This window comes from Bubalus kerabau, chromosome 11, assembly GCF_029407905.1.
Source record: "Bubalus kerabau isolate K-KA32 ecotype Philippines breed swamp buffalo chromosome 11, PCC_UOA_SB_1v2, whole genome shotgun sequence".
In the NCBI taxonomy this organism is placed as follows: Eukaryota; Metazoa; Chordata; class Mammalia; order Artiodactyla; family Bovidae; genus Bubalus; species Bubalus kerabau.
Window position 1 is genome coordinate 75,563,615 of NC_073634.1, and position 25,510 is coordinate 75,589,124.

The window sequence follows — 25,510 nt, forward strand, 5'->3', positions numbered from 1 at the left end:
ACAGGAGCAGTAGTTGACCCAGCCCTCCTAAGTGTGAAAATTCTGTGGCCCAGCACCGGGTGAGGTCCTGGGAACATACCACGCCTCTCTCCCAGATGACGCTCATGCGGTCCTGAACCCCGGTCACACCGTGGGGGATCTTAGTGAAGTCCTCCTTGCCCATAGCTTTCTGCTTCGTGGTGAAAGGCCGGTGATCTGACGCCACAATGTTCAAAGTATCACTGGGTAAAGAGAAGGACATGACTAGTAAGGGGAGGGGAGGCCAGGGTCCCAGAGGGTGAGGACAGGGGAAAAGCCTTTGCTTGGGAACCTGGCAAAGCTGGTTTCAGTCTCCACTCTGATATTTCAGAGCTGTATGATCTCTAATGAGTTAATCTGTGAGAACCTCAGTTTACACATCTGCAGAATGGGGATATGTGCTGACCATGGCACAGAATGCCAGGGTCATAGAAGACATCGAGAGTAGTCTTTGGGATGTTGACTTTAAGAGTTAAGAGAACAAACAGAGAAAAATTGAACTTAAAAGAGTTTAAAGTGAGAGGGTGGAGGTAGTTTTACTTCCCCCAAAACATATATAAACTCCCTCTCATGTCCCTGCTCAACCCCCACCTGGCCCTGCTGGCAACAAGCACGTGCTTGGTGAAATACTCAAGTTCTGTGTTAAGCTTTGTGGGACGAGGATGGACAAGATAGAAGAGCAGCCTGGCTTGATGAGCCAGCAATGACAGTGGGTCATCGCCGCTGCCACCCGTGACCATGGTCCTCAGATGGTTGCTGAGGCTGTGGTGGGTGAGGCATGCCGGGCTCTTGAGGGGCTCCTGGGCCAGCTCAGAACTTGGGGTGGAGACTTATGTCGGTGAGAGTTCACATGGTGGCAGACCCTCTGCCTGAGGAGACAGGCAGATGGCTGGCCCGCGTTCAGAGATCTCTGTAGGCCTCAGAGGTGGTGAGGGGGAGCAGGAAGGGATTGCCTCCATTGCCCAGGCCAGGACAGCCTGAAGAGGAAACACCCTAAGAGGGCAGGGAGGGGCCTGGTGGGAGAGGGGATGGCACAGCAGGGGCCCTGGAGTCTAGTTTAACTTGGAGGAGTTACCAAGCCTTGTGTGTGCATGTGGGCCAACCACAATGTCATCCTCAGAGGGGAATCTTTGCACAGAAGGCATTATTTGGCTTGGTGAGGAGGCATATTCTTAAGGCTCTCAGATGTTCAGGGTTAGGCTGCACATGGGGCTGCCTCCACTGGGGGCCTGGCAGGGCTTTCCCCAAATGACTACTATTCTTGGCAAAATCCACAGGGACATGACTTAGCTCCTCCATGGCAGGGATGGCAGCTTCTGGTGCCAAAGATGCTGCTGTGGCCCCCCGAGAGACTGCAGGAGGGGGTCCTCCACTGAGCAGAGGGTTTGTTTTAGTGTTCCCAGAGAACCCCCACCTCCCCCAGACCCAGAGAACCTGCCAGCGATGAACAGAATCTTCAGTTTTCACTCTTTCTCAGGCGTTCTCCAGACCCCTGGGTGGGGTTCAGATCAGAAAATGCTCATTAGAGTCAGGGGCTGAGGACCTATGGACCCCATGCTTTAACTGACAAGTCTAACTGAGCCCTCGACTTTCTTAAAAGGCCCACATACAAGTAAGTGTTCGCTAGGCAGGAGTGAATGAGGAGGGCACATTCCAGAAGGGCTTTTGGGGACCCCCAGTGCTGCCAGGAATCTGGGAGATATGACACACCCATCCCTACTCTTTAAAACATCACTAACTTTTGTTAAGTACTTTAAAAATGTGCTGTCCTGTGCTTAGTCGCTTTGACTCTTTGAGTTGTATCCGACTCTTTGTGACCCGATGGACTGAAGCCCGCCAGGCTCCTCTGCCCATGGGAATTCTCCAGGCAAGAATACTGGAGTGGGTTGCCATGCCTTCCTCCAGGGGATCTTCCAACCCAGGGATCGAACCCAGGTCTCCCACATTGCAGGTAGATTCTTTACCATCTGAGCCACCAGGGAAACCCGCTTTAAAAATATATAAGTTCAAATGAAAGAGTTTCTGGTCTCTTTAAGAAGTCAGATTTTAAATAAAGGACAAATCCTGACATCTACAGATTGTACTTTTTACCCTGATATACCCGAAGAGATCATATCCTAAAATAGATCATTATAAAGCAGCTCATATTTTCTTATAGAAATACGTTAATTAGTGCGTGGGTTTTCTATCAAGTACTTTGCATAACACCAATTATCACTAAAATGTCATAAAAGCAAAATTACAGTAATCATGAATTCCTAAAAATGTTAAAAATATGCTCCAAATTCTATAAAATTATACAAGTTTACAATATGCACTGATTAAAAAAGGGATTCAAACTATTCTCATAATTATTCACATGAAATTATAATTCTATTTAAATGAATAGAATTTAGTTGAATAATTTAAATAAATTTGAAAAAATAAGCTAGAAATAAAAACTTGAAATTATTCAATTAATAATACTTTTCTTCTTCTGCTTGTTTAAATTTGTGTGGGTTTGGGCACTGTAATTTGGGTGGGTTGGGGAATTCATTACCTTTTTGTTCTTTCTGTAAATTTGCTTGTGAGGTATTTCGAAAGATTCTTTGACCTTGGAACGGAGCCAAAACTATTATCATGGGTTCTTGATACTGGTTTGTTTTTGTTGTGTTGATAATAGTGAAAGGAAGCTGGTTTTTCCCCCAAACAAGCATTTTTAAAAGTAAGAGCTGATCTACCATTTCTCCCTTTACTCTCTCAAATTGGTTAAAACTCTCAGAGCTGTCACTGCTCAGAATCTTAGCAATTTATGGGACAGATTTTAATTACTGCCACTGTGCCACAGCATATCCTACCCCTCCAGGGGCCACCGTGGCCCCAGGACCCTACCACTTACACTCCACTCATATTTGGAAAACCCCATAGTGCTCTTTCAGAGAAGGCAATGGCACCCCACTCCAGTACTGTTGCCTGGAAAATCACATGGACAGAGGAGCCTGGTGGGCTGCAGTCCATGGGGTTGCAAAGAGTCAGACATGACTGAACGACTTCACTTTCACTTTTCACTTTCATGCATTGGAGAAGGAAATGGCAACCCACTCCAGTGTTCTTGCCTGGAGAATCCCAGGGACGGGGGAGCCTGGTGGGCTGCCATCTATGGGGTCGCACAGAGTCAGACACGACTGAAGTGACTTAGCAGCAGCACAGTGCTCTTTAGGTTGTTAAGAGAGCAAGATGTTGAGTGGAAATTTTCCAGATGTTAGTCAACCAACCAAGACTGAAAACTAAGGACATGGATGAGATAAATGCCCCATTATCTAATGACAGCCACCTCCAACTGGGGCTGGTCACTTCCCTCAACACTCCCCACCATCATCCTAGCAGAAGTGTATCACCATCCCCACATCTATAAAAGAAGAAAACAGGGAGGGTGACTGAGGTGTTTGGTAAAATGGAGGGTCCTGTGGTCTTGCCCTTCTTCCTGTTTTCATGAGTTGAATGGTACTTTCCCTCTCCCCCAACTAGTCTACCTCAGAGTCAAGAGGAGACATTTGAAGAAGTTCACCTATGGAGATCAGAGGTGACAGGAGCAGGCACCTGCTTGGAAGATGGGTGGCTGGGCCTGCCTGAGCCTCTGAATGAGGAGAGTCAGGTCATGGGGGTGGGGCAGCCTGTAATCCCATCAGAAGGAGCGACAAAGCTGCGTGAGTTTCCTCTGGGCCCAGACTCTGCAAAAGGTGATGGGGCTTAAGCTGCAGGCCCAGGTTCTTGTTCACAGGTAAGCTGGGAAGGGGCAGGTTAGAGGAGGTAAAGATGGGGACTCCCCTGATGGTCCAGTGACTAAAACGTTGCATTTCCACAGCAGGGGGCCTGGGTTTGATCCCTGGTCAGGATCCCAGGTCCCACTAAAGATACCACATGCTGCAAGGAAGATCAAAGATCCCGAGTGCTGCAACTAAGACTCAGCAGAGCCAAAGAAATAATTTTTGTTTTAAAAGGAGAAGTCAAGCTGGACTCCATCTCCTGTGTCAGAGGACGGCATGAGAGTGGCTCAAGAGAGCCCTTATCTGGGCACATACCCTGCACAAGGAGGGCCCCAGAAGCCAGTCACTTTCTTCCAGAGAAGAAGCAGCATCAGTTAGTACAGGGGTACAGGCTGTGCTTGGGTATGGACCAGTGTCCCCACCCCTTTAATCCTAATCCCCACCAAATTCCCCAAGCTTAGAGTTGGGAGGAGAGGAGACTGACTTTTAAACTGAACTGGACTTTAATAACCAAAAGGGAAGAAAAAGCAATGGGTTTTACCATTACCTAAACCCTGATGCTGGGAGGGACTGGGGGCAGGAGGAGAAGGGGACGACAGAGGATGAGATGGCTGGATGGCATCACTGACTCAATGGACTTGAGTTTGAGTGAACTCTGGGAGTTGGTGATGGACAGGGAGGCCTGGCGTGCTGCAGTTCACGGGGTCGCAAAGAGTCTGAGCAACTGAACTGAACTGAAGGGTTACTAGAGGCAAGAATTTGCAAGCCAGTACTGGAGAAGGAAATGGCAACCCACTCCAGTACTCTTGCCTGGAAAATTCCACGGACTGAGAGGCTCCTCAGAGCCTGGTAGGCCACAGTCCATGGGGTCGCAAAGAGTCGGACACAACCGTGCAACTTCACTTCACTCACTGGAACCAAACAAAATCTTTCCATGTTTGTGTCCCACCAAAATCAGACTATCCATTGAAGCATATTATCTAGATTCAGATTGAATGGGAAAAGCAGTTTTGGAAAAACAGGAACTGGAGAAAAGAAGGTCTGGAGGAAGAGGTTAAGGAGAAAGAGGGAGAAGGTGTGGAAGAAAAAGGAAAAGAGGAAAGAAAGGAGGGAGCAACACAGAAGGGAGGGACACACAATGAGAGTAAATCAGTAGGAAACAATGAGAGGGGGAGGTGAGGAAAAAAGAAAAAGATCCACAAATATTCTCAGATAAGTCAGAGTCTACATCCTACAGCTCCCCAGTGGTCTTCAGTGTATGACAGCAAGGTCCTTTGAAATTCTGAATAGCTACTGTTCACAGTTTTATATCGGAGAAGGCAATGGCACCCCACTCCAGTACTCTTGCCTGGAAAATCCCATGGACGGAGGAGCCTGGTAGGCTGCAGTCCATGGGGTCGCTGGAAGTCGGACACCATTGAGTGACTTCCGTTTCACTTTTCACTTTCATGCATTGGAGAAGGAAATGGCAACCCACTCCAGTGTTCTTGCCTGGAGAATCCCAGGGACGGGGGAGCCTGGTGGGCTGCTGTCCATGGGGTCGCACAGAGTTGGACACTAAAGCAACTTAGCGGCACAGTTTTATATACGCTCTTTACTTGTCTCCTCAGAAGCTCTCACTCCCAATCAACTGGTCATAGGAGCACCATGGCACGGCAGGAGCTTTGGAGAAGGCAACACAAGCAAAACTCATCCTTTGGACACAAGGAAACCGAACTTAGGTCAGATTGGGGGCCTCTACGATATCACCTTAAAGGTCTACAAATGCCCAGCATGGCCCGAATTGTGACACAAGGCTGCATCGTGGTCCAGCTGAGGTGCCTTACTTGGCCAGCAGGCTCATGAGGTAGGTTGATGTGTTGGTGTCCAGTCTCAGGGGAGGCACTGTGACGTAGGCGGCTGCGTGGGACCAGTCCTGGTGGTAGTAGTGTAAGCCCGTGAGCGTGGCGTGTGCAGTGGTGGTCTCAGCCAGCACGACCTTCCCTGCAAGAAGAGGGGAGTCCGACCATCACCAGGAGGCCAGTGAACCTGGGGGAGCATCGGTCGGAGTCTCTCACTGGGCAGGGGAAGGAGCTGAAGTCAGAAAGGAAGGGACTAGCCTGAGTTCGGCTGGGCGTTGGAGACCCCAGCTGCGGTCAAGGCCAGAGTGCTCCCACGTCCCAAGAGACAGAGGCAGAAGGCTGGGTCCACAGCGCAGGTGAGACCCTGGAGGAGATCTAGCTAGAGGAGAGGTAGGAGGCGGGATGCAGAAGGCAGTGTGGCGGGAGGGCTGGAAGGCCCTAATTTATATCCCCAGGTTCGTGACTGTGATCTTTTACACTTGTTATCAGGCCCTCACTGGCACCCCAAGCCAGGCCGGGAGTACAAGCATGGACAAAGCCTTCAGGCGTGACAAGGTGCTCAGACACACAGGTGTCCCAGGGCTGGTACACTGGGTTCCTGAAGGGAATGTCCAGTTCCGACACTGTCATTTCTCCAAGGACTTCATAGGTATTTCCCCCTGAAATGTCCGCTGGAACTCATCCAGGATTTTATGTTGGTTACCAAGGCAACCACTAGGAAAACTCAAGAGACCAAAAAAAATAAAACCAAACCAATTCATGAGTTGATTAAAAAACTTGGAAAATTTTTATCAATCTGAGGAGAGGTGACAGACACTTCTGTAAAGCTGTTATGCATACAAATGTGCAGAGGAAAACCCTGATTCTAAGGGGCCGACCCCAGGCCTGGGCAGGAAGACAGCAGGAAAGAGAAGGGCAGGGCAGTCTCAGGGCCTGGCCTCAGGAGCCAGGAGGGAAAGTGCATGAAGCTGCTGGGCACCCCTCACACAAGAGCTAACTCACCTTGCATCTTAGCAGCTGCAATAACATCACCGGCTGAGATGCTGGACACGTTGACCAGATAGATGGGACAGTGAGTCTAAACACAAGAAACATGGTGGGAAGGAGAGAGCATCAACCCCGTAACAAGCATCAAGATGACCAGACAGGATTAGTCCTGGCGCCAGCACTTCCCCCTGTATCGCTCTGTACCCTCCTTAGGCTGACAGTCTTCTGCACAGAATGCAGGCCTGGCAGCTGCAGGCTAGGGGAACCCCACAAAACAAGGAGGGGACAGGTGGTGCCCGGCACCAGAGCCCACAGGGGGAGCATCTGGGTAAGATATCAAGTGCTGAACCTCACATTTTCTAATATACAACTTAAAATGAGGGATTTTTTCCTGTTCATGAATGTGAAGACCTAGATACAGTTGTGTATTATGTCCCATATCTAAAATCATGATGCCTGCCATGTGAAGGCTGCTCTATCAGCAGACAGAATGTACCCTACCCCAGAGAAGAAGCGTTACATAAGAGGTTCAGGGTTCAGTCTACATCAGACAGGACCAGTCTTGCAAATGGACACCTGGATTATAACACTGATTAACTTTTCCTCTACTCAACTGTGCAACCATGGTCCATGGTTTCACTTCTCTGGGAATATGTTTGAGCTAAAAAAAGGAGGAATTGCCCTTTTGTTGTTCAGATCTTCCCTTACTCTGGGTAAGTCTCCATCAGGAAGTAATTGCTAGCATAATTATTGTTATAACAATAAAATGATGCCCTTGTCCAGCTTCTAGACTTATAAAGGGCTAATGGAAAACTTTTCCCATATGTTATTCTAGTGCCTTCTTTTCTTATCAAATTAGGAGGATAGAGAATTTAGGAACTGGCCTGACATTTGATGTGCTTGGTACAAGTTTCCTGACTAATTCTGAGACCAACTGGACCTCTGGCCTCTGTGTTCCCCTGGTGTCCCTAACACCACACCCTTCACCCTCTGCTCACAGCCTTCAAGGTAGCCCAAGTCTTTCCAGAGGAGAAGTTCTCAAGTGTTAGTGCCTATCAAAATCATTGGTGGGCTTGTTAAAACACAGATTGCTGGGCGTCACCCCCAGTTTCTGATTCAGTGGGTCTGGACCAGCCTGAGCATTTGTGTTTCTGAGTTCCTATTTCTAACAAACAATGTGGATGCAGCTAGTCCAGAGACTGCACTTAGAAAACTAGTGTTTTAGAGAAGGTAGTTTGGATTATCTGAGCAAAGGGAACCCTCTAGTGACAGTTCAGGAGGGGAAATGACCTTGATACAGAGTTCTACTGTGTATAAAGTGCTTTTCCTTCCACCATTTGTTTGATGCTCACAACCATCCTGTAAGGAGTGGGTGATAACCTCACTCCAGTTTTAAATAATTAAACAGTCTGTTGGAATGGTTGGTTGACTGGCATGTGACCAGAAGCTTGTCTTTGATCAAGCTTGTCACGCCTCTTGCTTGTTCCCACCACAACACTGCATCAGTGCCCCCTTACCCTGAACTGTACCAAGAAAAAAATCACGAATGGCCCAGAGCTAGAGGTCTGAATTGTGATTATCTAAGTAAAAATTTTTGTTCCTCTAGAAGAAACAGATTCCAGTTGCCATGAGGCTCTGTGGTCCCCACTTTGCCTCGCCTTCCTTGGGAGTTGTTTCCACTTGAGCAATGAACCAGATGTCAGTAAGTTCAGTGGGGTGGAACAGACAGCCAGTGGCAAGGAGCGCTCCTATCATGGCTGTGAGAATAACAATGTTCATTTAGCAAACGATGTCCATTTGGGGTCCTGTGAACCAGACCTGGTGCTAGCACCCAGAGCAGATTGGGACTCCACCATCCAGGCTGGTTTCTGACCCCAGAGTTGAAAATGGGCTGACAGTGAGCTGGGGTCTACTTACTCTGTTTGCAATGGTGATAACTCGGTGAGTGGCTTCTGCTTCCAGCTGTTAGGAACAGAGGACAGGAAGAAAACAAACTTCATCATCTCCCCAAGCAAGCTTACCTCTGCCTGATACCCCACCCTGTAGAAAGTGCTGGAATGTCTGACTCAGAGCCGGAGGGGCCAACTGCACCCACAGACACTGGCCTGGGAAGAAACCCTGAGCAGGGGCACCAAGTTCCAGCCACCTCTGTTCACCTCGAGAACATCCCAGGACTTAGTGTTCCAGACGTGTCTTCCCTGGACGCTACTCAGGGCTTAATTCAAAGGCAACAAAACAAGAGCAAACAAAAACACCTCCCCTGGTTTCTGGTGCCTTCTCTCCACAGCCATCTCAGAACTGTAGCAAAGGAGCAACACTGACTGATTTCAAGCTGGAAATTAGCCTAGATCAGGATTTCTGAACCTTGACACTATTGACATTTTGCGTGAGGTAATTCTTTGGGGTGGAGGCTGAATGGACATTGTGGGCTCTTTAGCAGCAGCCCCTTCCTCTACCTACTAGATGCCAGTAACATCCTCCCCCTGAGTTGGGATAACCCCAAATATCTGAAGCTCCAGTACTTTGGCCATCTGATGCAAAGAGCCGACTCACTGGAAAAGACCATGATGCTGGGAAAGAGTGAAGGCAGGAGGAGAAGGGAATGACAGAGGTCGAGATGGTTGGATGGCATCACCGACTCAATGGACATGGGTTTGAACAAGCTCTGGGAGATGGTGTAGGACAGGGAAGCATGGCATGCTGAAGCCCATGGGGTCGCAAAGAGTCGGACATGACTGAGTGACTAACAAAATATCTCTAGACATCACCAAATGTCCCTGGGGAGCAAAATCTCCCCAGATGCTCCCCTTTAATCAGTAGATGATGGTGGTGGTAATTCTTGCTTTTACTAGGCGCTACAGTCAGTGCCTTGCTCCTCTCCTGGTAGAACTCCACAAAGTGCAGTCCTGCGCCCATCACCCACGCACCCCTGTTCTCACGGGCACTCTCAGTGCATTGTCTTTATTGAAGTTGGTGTGTCTTTCTCTACCAACTCTGAGGTGCCCAGACTGGAGCTGCATTCAAGGGCTCTGACAGACAGGGACAGACCCAGGGCAGGAGTAAGGCTTACACAGGGCTGACCCAGTATAAGCAGGCTTAGTTTCTGTCAGATGGTAGAACCATCACATCCTGTCTCCAGCTCTTCATCCCTCAAGGCTTCCCCATCAATTCTTCATGGGCATCCAACCACCACTCTGCATCTAAGGCTTTGAAGAAACAGAAAATAGCTTTCTCCTCACCAGTGGTGGGGGATATCTGAACAGGGCCATAGGGCAAGAATGCATTATTTATCTAATGTGATCCTCCAGAGTCAAATTCTTCAGAAAATGGGAATTGGAGGGCATTTGTGTCAACATCCTGCAAAACCACGCAAGGGTAAAATCAGAGGGCAGAGGAGGGGCAGGCCTTGGTTACCATTCTCTGCGATGAATAGGAAAAGAGGGAGAGAGCACACACATGTGCCTCTTGTTTCTAGTGGGAACAGTCCCGAGTTTTCCTCAGACACTCAAAGGGATCTCAGCCCCCAAATGCGGATTCACTGGCTTACAGCCTGGAGTTTCTTCTAGCATCTGAAGGCTCTTTCAGTCTGTCTTTTCTCTCCCAGTTTAATTTTGGCCACTGCAACCCCTCACATCCTCACATGGCCTCCCTCAGATCCTTGAAATCAGAACCCAACCCAGGTGGGTCTGTTTCTCCAAAGTGGTCTTCCCCACGGACGTTCAAGGCCTGGTCAGCTGAAGCATAGTAGCAGTGTAGTAGGGTAGTAGTATTAGCTGCACACTCCTGTCCGACTCTTGGCGACCCCATGGACTGTAGCCTGGTAGGCTCCTCTGTCCATGGAATTCTCCAGGCAAGAATACTGGAGTGAGTTGCCATTCCCTTCTCCAGGGGAATCTTCCCGACCCAGGGATCAAACCCAGGTCTCCCACATTGCAGGCAGATTATTTACCATCTGAGCCACCAGTGAAGTCCCAGCTGTAGTATGGAGGAGGCTGCTCCTTGGGAAGCTTCCAGATGGGAATTTCACCCATGGAGAAAGCAACACCAGACAACCTGTATTCACAGATGTCTCATGCATCCTAAAGATTCTGTGAATCTATAGGAAGGACGTTGACAAAGAATGCAGACGTCTTTCTCACCTCCTCTGGACGGCTGATCTCAATGCCTTCTGGGCCTGTGATACCCAAGTCTAGTGCTTCCTTTGCTCCCTGAATAATAGCAAAAGAAAGAAAATCGAGAGAATGAGAGAGATACAAAAAACATAACCCAAGGGACTATAAAGTATGCTCAGCCCAGCCCATGCCAATAGGCTTGCTGCTTTTCTCACTTCTGTAATCCTCATCTTCTAAAAAGGGCAGGATTAATACAGGGCTCCCCTGAGACTCACTTCAGAATGATTGAAAATATTTTTTTCCTCTTAGAAATACAGTTCAGTCACCAGCCAACAGGCCTGGGACACTAAAGACATGCACTCTTTATTGATCTGAAAAATCAGAATTTCCTCACTGGAAATCTAGTTAAATCTCCAGCTTCTAGAAATGCCTAGATTAGCCTTTACCCCAAGTGTCCTTCTTAAGATCCAGGAGTAAAAAGGGGCTTGTCTGTCTTGGTCCCAGTGAGAAGATCTCTCTAATACCTCTGCTCCTTTGAGGAGGTCCAGGAAAGTGGAAGGCTGACTCTTATTTATTCTTATTTTAATGTCACATCTCATTTCTTAGAGATGCTCTGCATTCCTTGTGGTAATGGAATTTAAATATCATATTAGAATGAAGATATCATCATTCAAGACTTAGAAACCCTTTTGAACTACAAAGGAAGATTTGTTTTTTTACAGACGCTAGAAAAGTTTGGATTTGGGGGCAAAGATCCATCATCTGGGGTGTTAACATCTCACACTTTCTTTTAGAATTTCTTTTAGAATTTGTCTTATCTGCACCCTGTAGGATGGGTCACAGGTGGTCAAGAATCCCTCTGAGAATTGGTGCCCGCCCCCTCTCGCCCAATATTCTCTACTGCCTTGCCTCAGCCACGAGCTCCCCATTTTCAGCATGGACTCGGGCGATAGCTCCAATATCCTTGCAAGCGTGAAACACTTGGTACAGCTCGCTGTCCCGAAGCATATACAAGTCCTTGTAGGTCATGAACATTTGAAATGAGTTGACTCCCTTCTCCCTCACCAGGGTCTCCATTTCCACTTTCACCTGCAGGGCAAAACATAAAGGCAGTGTCACCTGGTACAGACCTGGTACAGATTATCCAGAGGCTGGCCGGCCGATGCTGGCCCAGCATGGAGGAGAGAGGTAGCTCAGTGGATGGAGTTGCCACGTGACCACCCGTAACCTCATAGTATGTCACTCTCCTCCCACTCCCCAGGCTGCTGTGAGGTCAGATGAGCAAATGGACACAGAAGTGCTTTGAAAATGGTCCAGCATGCTACAAATATAGAAACACTATCTGGGCATGTTTCTCGAATCACATAAGCCTGTCTATATTTCTGTCTCCAAATCAGCCTTGTTGGTAAATGCACTAATGACTTTCATAGCTTGGTCAGTTCCCTCCATCCCCATAATGGAAGGGGTGTTACAGAAAAGGCATACTAATACTAAAAATCCAGAGACCTAGGGAAAAATCTAATTTAGGGACAAAACCAAACATGAAATAAAGCTATGTGAATATGGAGATTGATCCCAATACTATTTATACTAGGGAAAAAAATGGAAGAAACACTGGTCTGACAATAGGTAAATAAATTGTGATTCATCTACTTGACAGAACACTGAGTGGCCAGGGCATTGATGGTCATGAAGACCATGCGGCCAAATGGAAAATGCTCACACTTAAAGCAAAAGAGTTACTATGTAAAAAGCAGGTATGAAAAAGACCAGAAAGAAATGAGCTAGAATAGCAATGGTCATTGTATTGGGGGCGACTGGATTATGGGCTTCCTTTCTTTTCTATTTTTAAAATCTGTAATTAGAAAAAAATTTTGATTACCATAGAAAAGAATTTAAAATTCTAGATACATGAAAGTCCCCACAATCTCTGGGGAGTTAGGGATGACTGGCTTGGCCACAATGTTGAGGATCTGAGTGGATCCTCGATTCCAGTCCCTTGATGGGGGAGGGAAGGGAGAGAGGCTCCGGGTAGGAGGGGGTCACCTACCCAGGAGGGTGTCTGAATTGGACAAAACCTCCATCTAAGATAAGGGATGGCTGGCATTAGGAATAAATGGCATCTTCTGCCCGGTACCAGGAGGGGAGTCTTCATGTGGGAGCTGGGTGGCTCTGCGGCCTTTTATGAGCACCCTTTTAGAAGTAATGAGTGAGACTGGGTGAATCTCACAATCAAGGCTTGTACTCAAGGGCAGAAGTGCAGTCAGGCTTTTAGTTACCCCCTCAGAAGGGAGTTAGGCTCTTTAGGTCAGGGTCCCCAGCTGGAGAACTTTGTAAAATCTCTCAATGCTTGTTTATTTTTAAGATCCCAGGGCACCCACTCAAGTACTGGCACGTGGTGATTAATGAACACTTGATGAAAGAATGAATATTCGGGCTGCTTCCCGGGGGCAATAAGCAGTAAAAACTCCAGAAGTGAAGCAAAATCTAAATGCCTGTGAATCTGTTTTCAGGAAGAACAAGGAAGTGGGAAGCCAGGGAGCAGGGCTTGGACTCTTGCCCTGGAGCCTGGGCAATGGGAGGCCAGGATAGCCAGGGGCACAGAGGCTGAACAGAGACAGGGCCTAGTCGGAGGTAGCCTCAGGGCGCTTAGAGCAGGAGCTGGGGCCCAGCAGGAAAGAAGCACCCATTCTTTCTGGGTAAGATGGTAAGATCCATTCTTACCAGGCGGCACTGAGCCAGGACAGGACCCTCTGTTCTGAGACCTCAGTGCTGTTACTTCCAGCACAAAATGATTTGACCCTGGGGGCTGACCTCGCTACTCAGCCACAGTGTCAGCTGGTCACCCACAGCGTCACCCACTAAATGGCCCCTCCGCCAACAAGAGCACTGGTTCTCCTTTCAGGGTTCCACCCAGCACTGTTACCTTGGGAGCCCACCAGGTGATCCCCACGTGGAGGGCATAGTCACAGCAAACCTTGGGGTCGGCCAGACCCCGGCACTTCTCGTAGGCTTCCACAAGGGAGGTCTCCTTGTCAGGCAGGACATGGCCGATGATCATGGTGGTGCCTCCAACGAGTGCTGCCTGAGGGAGACGGGAAAAGCCATCCGGTTACATTTCTACCCATATGTGGGTCGCTGCATGGAGAGACACTGGGTCCTCAGGTGGATATTCAGGACAACCACTGACTCTCCCACATAGGAGGCGGGGGGTCCAAGTGCAGCAGTGTTCGGGAAACTGCGAGGGGCTGGAGTTCCTGGGTTACACATAGGAGCCAGCGTATAACCTTCATCATTACTGTGGATCCAACACACAAAGCTGCTTCTTCCTCATCTGGGGTTGTGGCTCGGTGCTTTGGAAAAACCACTCAGTGTGTTTCCTCAGCCTCTATTTCCCAATGAGACCATTCCCCCCAAATGATTTCTGACCAACTTGAATATATGAGTGAAGTGAAGTGAAAGTTGCTCATTCGTGTCCGACTCTTTGCGACCCCATGGACTATACTGGCCATGGAATTCTCCAGGGCAGAATACTGGAGTGGGTAGCCTTTCCCTTCTCTAGGGGATCTTCCCAACTCAGGGATTGAACCCGGGTCTCCTGCATTGTGGGTGGATTCTTTACCAGGTGAGCCACAAACGAAGCCCTGAATATATAGATGAGGTATTTTTATAATATTATTTGTAATATTTTATATATATAAAATATTACATGTATATCTGTATATAGTTACACATATACATGTAAACCATAATGAAGTTATAATATTATTTTAGTTACAGATATATATGTAAACCATAATGAATAAAATATTAATTTGAATATATTGTTTTGTTTTATTCTCTCACATTTCATTAAGCAATTCTGGTCAAAGTTTTTATAGACATTTTCAAATTGTTATCTTTGTTTTTAGTTTTTCCAAGAACATTATTTCCATTTGACTTGTTTGAGATTGCATTTTAGGGCCCTGTCTGATTTATCAGTGAAAAATTACCCAGGGTTTGATCCCTGGGTCGGGAAGATCCCCTGGAGAAGGGAATGTAATCCACTCCAGTATTCTTGCCTTGAGAATCCCATGGACAGAGGAGCCTGGCGGGCTACAGTCCATGGGGCTGCAAAGAGTTGGACACGACTGAGTGACTAACATTATCCCTATCATTTAAAAAATATTTTGATGCAGCATCTTTACATCGTTGGATGGCTGTGAAAGTCAAGAGAAGTATCACTTTGTAAAGTTTTGTCCTAATATGTGTGAGTAATTATTCAGAATTTAGTTGTTTATCTCTGTTTTCTGTATGGGAGGAAATCAGCACAATGAAACTGTCTTGATGATTTCATGCTTCTCTATTCAGTTAAATCCTTCATCACAAATCAGAAATATTGCTGGATAATAAGGAACTGAAAAAAAATTAGTTCAGTGGCCAACAAACAATTAAAATGAAAACTCTTGCAACACTGATTTTCCATGCTGACCCTGGCTGGGTGGGTGAGACTTGTCGCCCTGTTGTCCTGGCCTGACTTCTTTCATAACTTGAAATAACCAACAGAGGGTGCTAGTTCTTCGGTTCACACGTAGGACCCATGATGTGGGAGGCAGAGAGACGTAGGAAGGGGAAGAGCACCAGATTGTAGCTTTACTAGCTGGCTTCTATTTCAGATTTGGCTGGATGGTGCCAGGCTGATTCACCCTTGTAGCAGGTGGTTGTAGTCTATTTTGTCCTGAAATGCATTTCTTGCTTTTATGTGTGGACACGGGGGTGTCTGGTATATTGGGATTTTACACACTAAATTGTTTTACTTCTTCTGGGGTTCTAGATTGTTTTCCTTTGCACTCCCTCGTCCATCTGTGGCCTTGCGTCAAGAAGAAGGGAACCTGGAAACAGCACAGTGGAATAAGAGAGCCAAGACAGTTCTTAGTATCTGTGGGTTTCTGAGAGTGGAAAAGATCTACCTGCTGAATCTCCAGGTTGGCTCAGATCAAGCTAACAAACTGTTATATAGAATATATTCTAGGCACCTACTGTAACAGATACAACTTCATAATGACTGAGAAGGCTAGGCCTGAGTTCGCAATTCTCAGAGTCCTTGCAGTTCTGAGATACACTGCAGGAGATGTTGGCCTCCAGCCTCTGCGTCTGCCTCCAGCTCACACCCCCCAACCCTGGATCCGTCCTGCAGCTGCAGATCTAAGCTCTGCTCACCCCTGCAAGATGGTGCCCTGGGGCTTGGTGTGCACACAGTGGGGGTCTGGCCCCCAAGCAGACAGATACAGGCTAATATAGGCCCTGGCCGTGCTGAGACCCTTTGTCAGTGGATTCCAGGGCCCCAGAGTATAGTCCAGGATTTTGGGACAGTGGGCTCTGGGCCTGGAGGTCACCTGGAGTCCAGAACTCATGGCAGAGACTCCTCTTGCCTGGGTCCAAGGATAGTAACTGAAAAGTGTTCTGGAAGGAGTCAGAAGCATCCAACAGTGGTCCTGACTATCACATTTACTGGCTGTAATCCTGTGTGTCTACTCTGCTCTGTGCCTTACCTCTGGGGGCTCAGAGAAGGTCAGGTGGCAATGGATGTGAGAGCAACTATCAGCTGCAAAGGACACATAAATAGCTGGAATAGTCATTACTGCTGTTACCCCAGGCCTCAAAGTGAGCTTAACAGGAGTAAACATTCCTCCAGCTGCAGGTTTGGAGCCCAGAGCAGATGCTGGATGCACAAGCGCTGGTTTCCTCCCAGGCAAGATACACACAGAGCTGGCTTCTAAAATATGCACAGCTCCCACCCACGGAATGAATGCCGACAAGCTCAGTCTTCACGGGAATGTGGTATCACAGATGTGACAGACCTTTCTACTGTCATCCTACACAAAACGGCCTTACAGAAATCAACAGCAGAGCGTGACCCAATCCTGTTCCGGAGGCTTTCAGAAGGATGATGTTTACGATAATCAAAAGGCAATGTGACTGTGTGACTGCTGAATGTTCAGAACTGTGTTTATGCAAGAAAAGGAAGCTGTGAAAGATCTTTAGAAATCGGTAGAAATGATGTTCATGGAGGCTAAGTCTCAACAGGGAACAGGGGTGATGCTATAACGAGTGAAAAGGCAGCATTCAATATGTGTACCCAAGATGCTTTAGAAGTGTGTTTGAATACACACACACCCACACAAAGAAACAAAATGGAAGGAAATATACCAACACATTAACAATGACTGTTTTTGGATGATGAGATTCTGAGTAATTTATTTTTTTTCTAATTTTCTGAAATTTCTCTCAGACTTTATTACTTTCATAATATACATAAAAATAAATTTGAGGGAAACTAAAGCTATTTGAAATTTAGTCAGCCATGTTTATGTGCTTAAAATACTTTCTTTTAAAGGTATGAAACATTTCAACCATACAGTAAAAGTACAGAACATAATACAACACATACCCATAAACCCATTACTCAGATTTAACAGACATTAACTTTTTACCATATTTACCTTACATATTTTTTAATTAAAAAATGAAGGAAAATATTTTCAATATAATAAGAGCTCTTCATCTTAAAATTTCCATCCCTCAACCCTGAGGTTGATATAAACTTCTCCCATCCGTTTTGCACTTTCACTGTATTTGCTTTGCAAATTAAAAAAAGGTACACAAATGGTTTTATAACTTCCATGTTCTTTCGCAATTTGCTTTTTAAATTTGACATCTTTAAGATTCATTTAAGTACAGATATTTCATTTACTTTAATTAATTCACTGTATGAACACTCCTCCAGGCATGTATTCATTTCTGAGTTCAGGGACATTGCTATGCACAGTCCTGGCACATCCTCACCCACACCAGGGCAGTCCCCGCATTCAGGGTATATGCTGCCAGGAAGTAGAACTGCTGCTTCCCAACACATGAGCATCTCCAATCATGCCAGACTCGACCATGGAACAGCTAACTCAGCAGGGCCTCCTGGAACCTGGTGGCTGACCAGAATGGCCCACTTATCAACCCAAGCCCTTTTTTTTTTTTTTTTGACATAAACTACTTTCCAGCCAAGCATTCCCCACTGTGCATGTGGCATTCCTTTCTATTGTGAATGTAGACCTGACATCTCTCACTACTGAGTTAATATGGACTTTAGGACCATTTGTTTAACCAGCAGACACAGCATCATTACATCCATTTGCCAGGATATGAAACAGAATTTTATTACTTCAAAGGGTTGCCATTATTTTATTTTTGATATTGATGACATACTGCTGGGTAAATCTGGATTGATTTGATGCCCAGTCATGTCACTTCCACTTGCCCCCTAAGGAAAACCAGTCTACGTAATAGTGATCCATTTTATGACACAGTTCCCAGGCATACACTTGGCAAGAACTCATACTGAACTCAACCTAAACCTGTTGTTATAAATGTCATCTTTACGCTTCAGAAGTTACAGACCACTGTGGGCAGACCACTGTGGGCACTCGGGGGTCTTTGTACTGACTGTGGACCTGCTCAGCAAGTTGAAAAGAAATTTCATATGTAATTTATTTGCTGATATCACAGAGTTGGAAAGAATAGTGCCTTGGCCTTTCCTGACTTTGTCAGGACAAATCTGGAGGGTCTGTAGCATTTCCTACCTTGCTGCAGGTGTAGCCACATATTGCTGAGTTCCCACTAACAATGTTTTTCTTTTTTTCCTCTACCCCTCCACTCTGCACCTCAAAGGAAAAAGTTTGATTCTCTAACTCCAAGGCCAAGAACCAACAGGTCAAGACACAAACTTGGTGCCATGATGTTGAGAAGGCACTTGGGTCTGAGCTTATCTGTGGGGTTTTTCATTAGGAATGAGGGAAGGACTTCCTGGATCATATTTTCATACTGATGCTCAGAAAAGGGGGAGTGTTTGGGGGAGGTTATTGGAATCAGAAGAGCTAGATCTGCTACTATCTAGATGTACAGATTAAGGGCAACTCAAATTTCACAGAGGGAACAATCCTGCACTGAGAATCAAATAACAATTTTTTTTTTTGGCTGCATGGTCTTACTTGCCCTAAGATATGTGGGATCTTAGCTTCCTGACCAGGGATCAAACCTGTATCCCCTGCATTGCTAGGTGGATTCTCAACCACTGGACCACTGGGAAAGTCCCCCAAATAACAAGTGTTTGTATATGCTTTGTAAACTAAGTCCAATGCAAACATTTTAACATTTCTTAACATGACTGAGAAAGTCATCACTTGTTCAAATGGATCTGCTTCTCTTGGAATTGCTGAACTGTTTCCTTTTCTTTTCACATTGAAATTATCTTCCATCTTTTACTCATATTTGCTTGAAGTACAGAGAAAAGAAATAACCAGCTCAGTGGTTTCTCCCTTGTGCTGAATAACTTCCTTCATCTTCAGATATCTGTTGACTGCTTACAGGCCCTCTGGAAAGCCAGCTCTTAAGCAGCAGCACTCCTTGGGATTCGAGAGACGCTCAAAAGAAGGACCTGAGCGTTTTGTCAAATGAGATGATGTATGATGGTACTTAGAACCATGCCTGGCACTCAGTAAACACCTTTCTCAACCTGAAACATACACCTACCAGCCAAAGCCAGCTCCATGGGTATATGGCTTGTGCAGCCCCACAGTGCCCTGCATTTAGAAGGGCTCTGTCCTGGTTTAATCCCTGCTGTCGTCTTGAAATTCTTAATGATTTTTGAATGAGGAGTCCCACATTTTTATCAGTTACACTGACCTGATCTAGGGAGATCATGCTTTTAACAAGTTTATGTTGGCTTTACTGTCAATTCATCCAGCTCACGTTGAGGGCTCAGGACCATGACTCTTTCTGCCATAACTCCCTGCCAGGCCACTGGAATGCTGACCACTGCCTCCACCCTCTTTTTTTTTTTTTTAATTTATTTTTATCTTTTTTGGTCGCACCCTATTCCCCAACCAGAGATCAAACCCGTGTGCTTTACAGCGGAAGTGCAGAGTCTTAGCTGCTGGACCACTGGGGAAGTCCCCTTCTGTTTTCTTTTAGAGTCTCCCCAACACTTTTTATCAAATGCTCTTTTTCTCTGAAAAACAAACAAGACAACACAAACCCTCCCCTGAAACTCCTTTTCTCCCAGATACCAAGGAATGCATGATTGTTCCTCCGGCTGCACACAGCTCCCAGGCCTTTTATTGACCTGTTGAGTTCATTCTGCAGCTGACTGTTTTCTCTAAATTGCACATTTATAATGAATTGCACTTCTAAGCTTCCTTTTACTGTTTACTCCTACCTTCTGGGTCCCAGCCTCTATTGCTTCATCCAGGGCAGGGTCCCACCTCCTGACCTTGCTGTGCTCTCACAGCATTACCATATCTAAAACTCACCCTTCATTCTTTGAATTTTCAGCAGAGGAGACAGGCAACATTCAACCTGCAATATACTTTGGGAAAAGAACATTTTCCCACACTTAATCTGCCTGCCATTTAAAAGCACATTATTGCTATATTAAGAGGCAAAATGGTAGAGTGACAAGAACCAGACAGATCTAGGTTTATATCTTAGCTACATCACTTATAGTTATAAAATCTTGGGCAAGTTATTTAATCTCTTTGAGCTTCATTTTCCTCATTGGTAAAATGGAGTAATAATATACCGCTTGTGGGGTTACTATGAGAATTAAATGAGATAATGTGTGTAAAGCACCAAGGACGGTACCCACACATAGTAGGAGCCCAGTAAATATGAGTGAACACTAAGCATAATTTCTGGGTAACACAAATGTGCACACCATGTTAAGTGTATCAGATGCTCCAGAAGAAGTGAGAAATATAAGTACCTTAAGATGCTTATGTGAGAAATACAAGTACAGTTAGCAAACCAGACAAAAAGGTTCATTTCTAATAGAAATGACTTCAAAATAACGAGAGTACAAAGCAGCACAAGATAACTTTCCTCAATGGTGACAGCATCATCAAGTTGAACAAAAGACAAGGGGAGGGGAAGGACACAGCAGGATGGGAAGGCTTAAGGCGGGAAGTGGACAGGATGTGACCCTCTGGGGCAGGAAATGATGTGGGCAGAGCCGGGGACACCGCTGGAGGACAGAGAAAAGACCTGGCTGGTTTGGTTGAGGCAGGACTGATTATGACCAAAGTGGGTGGGCCTTGGTGACCTTGATTCCATAGGTCAGCAAAGTGTGTTGTGGAGGTGGTGGTGATGAGGGGCTTCGGGAGTGTGGGGGTTTAGGAGCACATTTACAGAGAGGACTCTGGTCACCCCCATCCTTGGACATGTCTGTAGTCACGACAGGCTTCTGGGCAGAGAAAGAACGTGAAAAAGACTCCATAACATGACTCTGACTATGCAGTGCAAACTCAACTGCAGTGCTTAGATGATGAATCTCAACTTGGGGACTGGGATGAAGGTCATATGTGAAACCCATTTCTAGGAAGAAGCAGCAACTAGGTTTAATGACAAAAGAAGATGTGATGTAAATAACAGGGGAGGTTTTATGACTGTATGACTGAAAAAAACAGTATCAGGAGAGGAGCCACCAAATTTAGGACAGAGGAGAGTTTTTAGACATCTTAAGGTAGAGCTGACTGAGACCCTGGAGCAGAGGTGAAAATCGCTAATTATAACCAATATCCACTGAGCACACACTCTGTGCTTGTTTTTCACAACAGTCCTGTGAAATACATGTATTATACCCATTGTTCAAGTGAAGAAACTGAGGGTTGCACTTCTATTAGACTGGGAAACACGTCTCTCCCCATCCGTTCCAGAGGGAGGTAGATAGAGGAAGAGGTGACCCGAGGTGACATGGAGGGGAGCTGAGGGTGCCCAGGCCCTTGGTCCCAGACTTAGCAAAACAGAGGGAAAGTTCTGGGAAAATGAAAAGTGTTGGTCTGAGCCAAGATGGAGGTAAAGAAAAGCATATGGAAAATGTACTACAGAATCAACAAGAGAGGGCTGAACTGAACATGCCATGTTCAGGGGCCAGTTCTTTGAAGTCAGGAGCAGGGACAGAGAAATCAGGCTGAGATTGCCAAGGGAGTGGGCACCCAGGGGCCAGGGACAGCCGACAAAGGGGTCCAGGCGAGGTCCAGCACAGCCAAAACCAGGGAGGGGTCCCAGAGCAGAGTCAGGTTGGGGCTGAGAGTGACATTTGAATTTTTGCATTTGTTCAAGATATGTTTCTATTCGCTGATAGTGTATGGAGGTGGGAGGCTCTGGTGGGAGAGGCCTGAACTCTGGAGCCTGGCAGACCTGGGTCTGAGGAGTCCTGTGGTCTTGAGCAAGTGCTCTCTGGCTTGGGACGATGGGGGTGCCATTCCCGGGAGGGGTCCCCAGTAGAGAAGTGGGGTTGTGGTGGATGTGCTGAGTTTCAGGCAGGTGCGCAGAGGTGCCTAAGATGTAGCTGCAGACGTGGGAGTCATCAGTAACAGATCACCTGGGGAGAGAAGGTGGGGAAGAGGACAAGGCAATCTGGGATAGGATCCCGAGAGGCGACCACAGAGGAGAGGAGTTAGACAAAGACAAGATGACGGGGAGGACAGCCAAGAGGGAGGAGGAAGGGCAGGCTGGCATGGGGTTATGGAAGCCAAGAAAACCCTGTCACCAAAGCAAGCATCTTCCTGGCTCACTGGCTTCAAGAGGAGGTGAGCTGCCCTAGAAGTTAAGACACTCTCGCAGGAAACTCAGGCCCCCCTCCCAGGGCGAGCAGAGCAGGGTAACTTGCAGGTCTCAAGGACAGTGGGCGTATCCACTCGGGAAGCCCGATTTAAGCTGGCCTGGCTCCTGCTGCACAGGTAGGCCCTGGGCGCACAAAACACAACCAGCTGCAAGCAAGAACAGGCCTGCTGAGAGAAAGTTCCAAGATTCAGTGTGAAATCCCACATCCCCTCCCCCCTTCAGCCCCATCAATAAAGAGCAGACCTGATCGCTGCGCTGCGGGGAGCAGCTGGGTCAGGCACCGGTCAGGAGGCTGTGCATTGCTCCCCTTTCCCTTCTGTTGCAAATTCCTTTCCTAAGACAAAGAGGTGCTGGCCCTCTCCAGGGCTGGCGGCAGAAGCTCCGGCTGAGTCTGGAAAGGCTAATTTCAGAGGACCTGGTAGAGAAAGATGCTTCCTCGGCTCTGGGATTCTCATCCCTGGAGGGGCCCCAGGCAGCAAGAGAGTAATCCCCATCATGGAAACTTTTGGAAGAAACTAGACCCAGAGAAACTCTCATGGAGGGATGCAGACCAAGATTGCAATGTTGCCCCCAAGAAGTGCACGAGGAGTCACCTGCACAGCAAAGGCTGCCCTCACCTAATCTTCACAAACACTGGGTTGGACAGATGTTTCCACCATCTCAGTGTTTGAGAGATGAAACAAGACTGGGATCTAGGTATTTTTACTCCAAATCTCATACTCTTGGGTAACATGGAGAATAGATCTAATACCAACCAATAGCAACTAAGGGCAGAGCCTCATAGCCTGGAGCAATCCCACCACAGATTCAGGGTCTCCCAGAGGCTATACTTAAAATAGACCAGAAATAGGGAATTATATACATCAGCCATAACATTTTCTTACTTTGTAATTGGGAATACATGAATACCAAATGGTGAGAGAAATGTAAAAACATGCATGGTTTTCATCATGAAACGACACACATTTCCATAGGTAAGACAGGCCCTTTAAACCCTGAAATGAATTGTGTTAATTCCCCAGGCTCAACAGATTCACATGTCCCAGGCACACAGAAGCAGCCCAATAGCACAAGGTGACCCCCCCTCCTACAGAAGCCATCGGACCCTTGTGGCAGGTAGCACCTGGGCTGAACTCACTTTCAGGAGTGAAATGAACATTTACTGACAGCCTGCTCTGTGCAATGTTCTTAATATTTATTATCTTATTTGGTCCTCAAAATGACTCTATAATTGAAAGCAAGGACTCAGATATCTGTATACCCATGTTCATAGCAGTATTTTTCATAATAGCCAAAATGCGGAAGCAACCACGTGTCAATCGACAGATGAATGGATAAACAAAATGTGGTATGTACATAAAGTGGAAGTGAATGTTATCCAGCCTCAAAAAAGAAGGAAATCATGACACATGCTACAACATGGTTCAATCTTGAGGACATTATGCTCTGTGAAATAAGCCATTCACAAATGGACAAAAACTGTATGATCTCACTTTTATTAAGTTGGAGTAATCAACTTCATAGAGATAGAAAGTAAAATGGTGTTTTCCAGGGGCTGAGAGGAGTGGGGAGAATGGAAATTAGTATTTACTGAGGACAGAGTTTCAGTTGGGAACGATGGAAAAGTTCTGGAGATGGATTATTGTGGTGACGACATTGTGAATGTACTTAATGTCATTGAAATGTACACTTAAAATGGTTAAAATGAGAAATCTCATGTTATATGTATCTTGTGTGTGTGCTTAGCCGAGACCGACTCTTTGTGGCCTCATGAACTGTGACCTGCCAGGCTCCTCTGTCCATGGAATTCTCCAGGCAGGAAGATTCTGACCCAGGGATCAAACCGAAGTCTTCTGTGTCTCCTGCACTGCAAGCAGATTCTTCATCACTACTGCCACCAGGGAAGCCACATATATATATATATATCTTATCACAATAAAAATTTAAAAAAATATATGATTCTGTAGGGTAGAGCTTACTCTTCTCATTTTATAGGTAAGAAAAATGGGGCTCAGAGGAAATCACGCAGCGAGACGGAATGAGTGTCCATCTGTCTCTGGAGTTCCATGTCTCTTTCACACGATACCGCCCCTTCCAGAGCTCAGGATAGCCCTGGCATAACTGCGGGGCTCCCGGGCTCCAAGATTCCTCTGTCAAAGGATGGAGGAAAGCCCAAGTGAAATTGGATCTAACTGCAGTTTAGAAACAGAGGGGTAGGTGGGGCTTGGGCTTGAATTACAAGGACGAAAGCTGAGAATTGTGCCAACATCTAAAATTATGAAACGAGGAGCTCCAGCCGTCTCTCTAATCCAGAATGATTATCTTCACTGCCGAGCACCCGATTTAAATTCATTGTGTTTAATACAAAGCCACAGAACAGAGCAGGCTGTCTCCCGACATGCAGTTACCATGGAGATGGGAGAGGATTCTCAGAGGGAGTTATGTGGCAGAGAGAAAGTGGCTGCCAGCTTCTGAGAAGGCAAGGGGCCTCAGAAAACAGTTCTAAAATAGAGCCCAGAGACGCCTTTTGTCATCCTCCTCCTTAGCAAAGCCCCTTCCGAACCCAAAGGTGGAAAGTTTACAGGCAAGCAGGGCATGACCATCTTTACTAAAAGCCCAGGTTGCCCACAGACGCTGGAGAGGAGGGGTTTATCATCAGTTAAACCACATGTAACCCCACTTGCTCTTCTTCCCTCATCCACTCCAATGTTGGCGAGTCTTCATTTTGGTCCCAAATTTCAGTGATAACAGTGTCAAACTGCTGAGGGAGGCTGCCCAGTGGCCACCCTGGTCACTGATGTTGGGGAATGTGGGCCGGAGTCAAGGCTGGGGAGGTACCAAGGCCCATGCCTGTTAAAAACTTGGCATGGTATTTCACTCCCTGAGACTCAGCTTCCCTACCTGGAAAGGAAGGAAAAGAAGGCCTGCCTGTGGGAGACTTTAAAAGATCATGAAAAGGGTGTAAGGAATACAGAAGTGCTGAACTGACAGCTCAGACCAGCCCTACTGGAGGGGACAGGGCTGGAAGCTAGCTGCAGGTCCCATGGAGAGCCAGGCACTGCCAGGTGCCAGCTGGGGGTCTGGGAGCCCTGAACCCACCAGAGGCTCCACGGGCTCCATTTTGAACATTGTGTTTTCCACACAGCAGGAAAAA

General features: G+C 46.7%; 1 protein-coding gene and 1 long non-coding RNA gene across 2 annotated transcripts in view; one reads left to right on the plus strand and one right to left on the minus strand.

Moving 5' to 3' along the window:
- The window catches only part of DPYSL5 (dihydropyrimidinase like 5), an 86,933-nt gene that overhangs the window by 10,436 nt on the left and 50,987 nt on the right, over positions 1-25,510 (minus strand). Inside the window, exons 3-9 of the mRNA XM_055540721.1 lie at positions 13,631-13,789; positions 11,614-11,793; positions 10,732-10,800; positions 8,510-8,554; positions 6,608-6,683; positions 5,591-5,747; positions 80-221 (exon numbers count right to left, since the gene is read on the minus strand). Of these exons, the coding sequence (XP_055396696.1) occupies positions 80-221; positions 5,591-5,747; positions 6,608-6,683; positions 8,510-8,554; positions 10,732-10,800; positions 11,614-11,793; positions 13,631-13,789 (828 nt within the window). The remainder of the gene's footprint in view (positions 1-79; positions 222-5,590; positions 5,748-6,607; positions 6,684-8,509; positions 8,555-10,731; positions 10,801-11,613; positions 11,794-13,630; positions 13,790-25,510) is intronic.
- LOC129623371 (uncharacterized) lies at positions 96-16,981 on the plus strand. Its single transcript, XR_008700499.1, has 6 exons — positions 96-225; positions 3,526-3,778; positions 3,866-4,166; positions 5,375-5,610; positions 15,518-15,668; positions 16,379-16,981. It is a non-coding gene; the product is annotated as an uncharacterized LOC129623371 (long non-coding RNA).